This window comes from Cebus imitator, unplaced genomic scaffold (genome assembly GCF_001604975.1).
Source record: "Cebus imitator isolate Cc_AM_T3 unplaced genomic scaffold, Cebus_imitator-1.0 Scaffold217, whole genome shotgun sequence".
Lineage (NCBI taxonomy): Eukaryota > Metazoa > Chordata > Mammalia > Primates > Cebidae > Cebus > Cebus imitator.
Window position 1 is genome coordinate 2,699,494 of NW_016107532.1, and position 3,101 is coordinate 2,702,594.

At 37.2% G+C, this 3,101-nt stretch overlaps 1 protein-coding gene across 1 annotated transcript in view; it reads left to right on the plus strand.

Moving 5' to 3' along the window:
* LOC108318319 (leucine-rich repeat-containing protein 37B-like) overlaps positions 1–3,101 on the plus strand; it is a 44,665-nt gene that overhangs the window by 24,017 nt on the left and 17,547 nt on the right. The window contains exon 9 of the mRNA XM_017549344.2: positions 450–508. Coding sequence (XP_017404833.2) covers positions 450–508 — 59 coding nt within the window. The remainder of the gene's footprint in view (positions 1–449; positions 509–3,101) is intronic.

The window sequence follows — 3,101 nt, forward strand, 5'->3', positions numbered from 1 at the left end:
GAGCAATACTTCTTAAACTTTGACTCTGAGACAGTCTTTGAGGCTAAAAGCTTGCCACATTTTATTCCCATAAAGATATCAAAAAGGCAATGGACTGGGAGTCAGTGCACCTTAGTTTAATGTATAAAATGAAGGACTTAAATCAGAAATGGAAATGATCATCTACTGTGCATATAAAAACACTTGAGGCCAGGCTTGGTGGCTAATGCCTGTAATCCCACCACTTTAGGAGGCTGAGACGGGTGGATCGATTGAGTTCCAGGAGTTCAAGATCAGCCTGGGTAACAAAGTGAGACCCCTGATCTCTACAGAAAAACTTTTTAAAAGTAGAAACATAAATATAAATAAATAAAAACATTCATATCATTTGGTTTGTGGAAAAGAGTTGCTATAGAGTCCTCAAAGTTGAGCGGTTGAGTCAGTTCCCACTCAGTCTCTCCATGGTCCAGACACAACCTTAGTCAAGAAAAGAATGCCCTCAAACAGGAGGAATATAGGATAATATTGAGTGACCCTATATTTTGATTTTATTGGGGTCAAATGCAAAGATCCTTATGTCAGTTGGAAAAGAGCTTCCTAATTCAGAGATAAAGCTGAGCTCAAGGCTATGGATGAGCTGTCAAGAGGGAAGGAATGTTGGAGAGTGAGATAATTTTAGAGGAAAGATAAACTTTACTAAGTTGATTTGGCTACTTATTGCTTTACAGTCATTATTATTATTATTATTATTATTACTATCATTAATAGAAACAGGTTATCACTATGTTACCCAGGCTGGTCTCAAACTCCTAGGCTCAGGCTATCCTTCTGTTTAGGCCTCCCAAAGTGCTGAGATTACAGGCATAAGCTGCTGTGCCCAGCCTACAGTCATTGTTAATAGCTGGGAGGAAAGTGGGCAGGGGAAGATATAGAAGCAGGGGGTAGCTTACTTGCACAGAGTCCACCAGTGATCTTACAGGTTTTAATGACAAAAGAAGCACGAAGGATATTTAAAGCCCTAGTTTGAGAAACCATGCTTAACCAGTCATGTGGCACTCACATTCTTTCTTTCTCTGTGTAGCATTATCTTATTGAATATAAGTGTTACAAAACAGGTTAATGGCACTGAAAAACCATCTGGACTAGGAAGAAGAGGTTGATCACAAGGCAGGACAAGCTGTGTGGCTCCCAGCCTCGCCACTGACTCACTCTGACCTTGGTCAAGGGAGAGTGAATCTTCACTCCTCTCTTTTCCATCTGCCAGCATGTTTGGTCTTTGCACTTGGTGTTCCGTTTAGTACACCATGCTTCTTTGTGTTAAATTGAGATATAATCCGCATACCATACAATGCAGTATTATAATGGGTACAATTCAGTATTGATTAGTATATTCACAGGGTTACATAGCAAACAATCACCATTATCTAACCCCAGAACATTTTCATCGCCCCAAAGAGAAACATGGCACCCATTAGCCATCACTCTCCATTGCTCTCTTCCCTCAGGCCCAGATAACTACTAATCTACTTTGAGTCCCTATGGATTTGCTTATTCCAGATCTTTCATATAAATGAATCATACAGTATGTGGCCTTTTGTTTCTGGTTTCTTTTCACAAAGCATGTTGTTTTTAAGGTCCACCCATGCTGTAGCATGTATCATTCCTTTGCAAGGCTGAGTGATATTCCATTGTATGGAGACATCACTATGTCAGTTCATCTATTCATCAATTAGTGGACATTTGGGTTGTTTCCACTTTATTTTGGCTTTTATGACTATTGCTTCTATGGACATGCATGTATTAATTGTGTGGACATGTTTTTAATTTCTAGGGTGCATTCCTAGCAGTAGAACTGCTAGATCATATGGCATCTCTTATATTTAATTTTCTGAGGAACTGTCAAACTGTTTTCCACAGTGGCTGCACCATTTTACTCTTCCACCAGCAATGTATGAGGGTTCCAGTTTCTCCATGTCGTTGTCAACACTGTCATTGTCTCTCTTCTCATTACAGCTGTCCCAGTGAGTGTAAAGTAGTATCTCACTGTGGTTTTTGAGGGACGTTTCCCTAATGAGTTAAGACACTGAGCATTTTTTATGTGCATATGGGCCATTTATATATCTTATCTGAAGAAATGTTTTTTTCAAATCCTCTCCCCATTTAAAATATTGAGTTGTCTTTTTATGGAATTATAAGAATTCTGTGTATCTTCTGAATACTCTGCATATTAGACCTAATCAGATAATTTGCCAATATTTTCTCTCATCCAGTGACTTTTGTGATTTTCATGAGAGTATTCTTTGATGTACAAAAGTTTTTAATTTTGATTAAATCTAATTTATTTTTCCTTTGGTTGTTTGTATTTTGGTGTCATTTTTGTGTATAAAATGTTTTATTCTTCTTTAAAAGCATTCAGGGTTTGTTTTTAAATCAGGCTGCATACCTTTCATCAGTCTGACATTCCTTTCACCATGTCAGACTGGCTTCAGCTAGTAACACTTCATTAAATCCAAAAGAAAAAATTGTTTTAAAAGAAAAAAAAAATCCAGTTTGGAGAAGAAAAAACTGTTGCCTAAGTTAAGGTCATGAGATTTACTCCCATGTTTTCTTCTAAGAGTCTTATCATTTTGGCTCTTATATTTAAGTATTTGACATATTTTGCATTAATTTTTATAATGGTATGAGGTATAGGGGGTCTACCTTCATTATTTTGCCTATAGATGTCCAGTTGTTCCAGCACCATTAAAAAGAAACAACATTATTTCCACCCCTGTCAAAAACCAATTTGCCATAAATATGAGGGTTTATTTCTGGGTTGTCAGTTCTATTCTATTGATTTATCGGTCTGTTGGTTTCACACTGTGACTGCTGTAGATTTGATTTGGGTTTTGAAATTGGGACATTTGAGTCATCCCACTTTGTTACTTTTTAAGATTATTTTTGCTACTTTGGGTGCCTCAAATTGCCATATAATTTTAGAATTAGCTTGTCACTTTCTGGAAAGAAGCTAGCTGGGATTTTGATAAGAATTGTGCTGACAATAGCAAAGTCATGGAAAATGCCCATCAGTGGTAGACTGGATAAAGACAATGTGGTACATATACACCATGGAATACCATGGA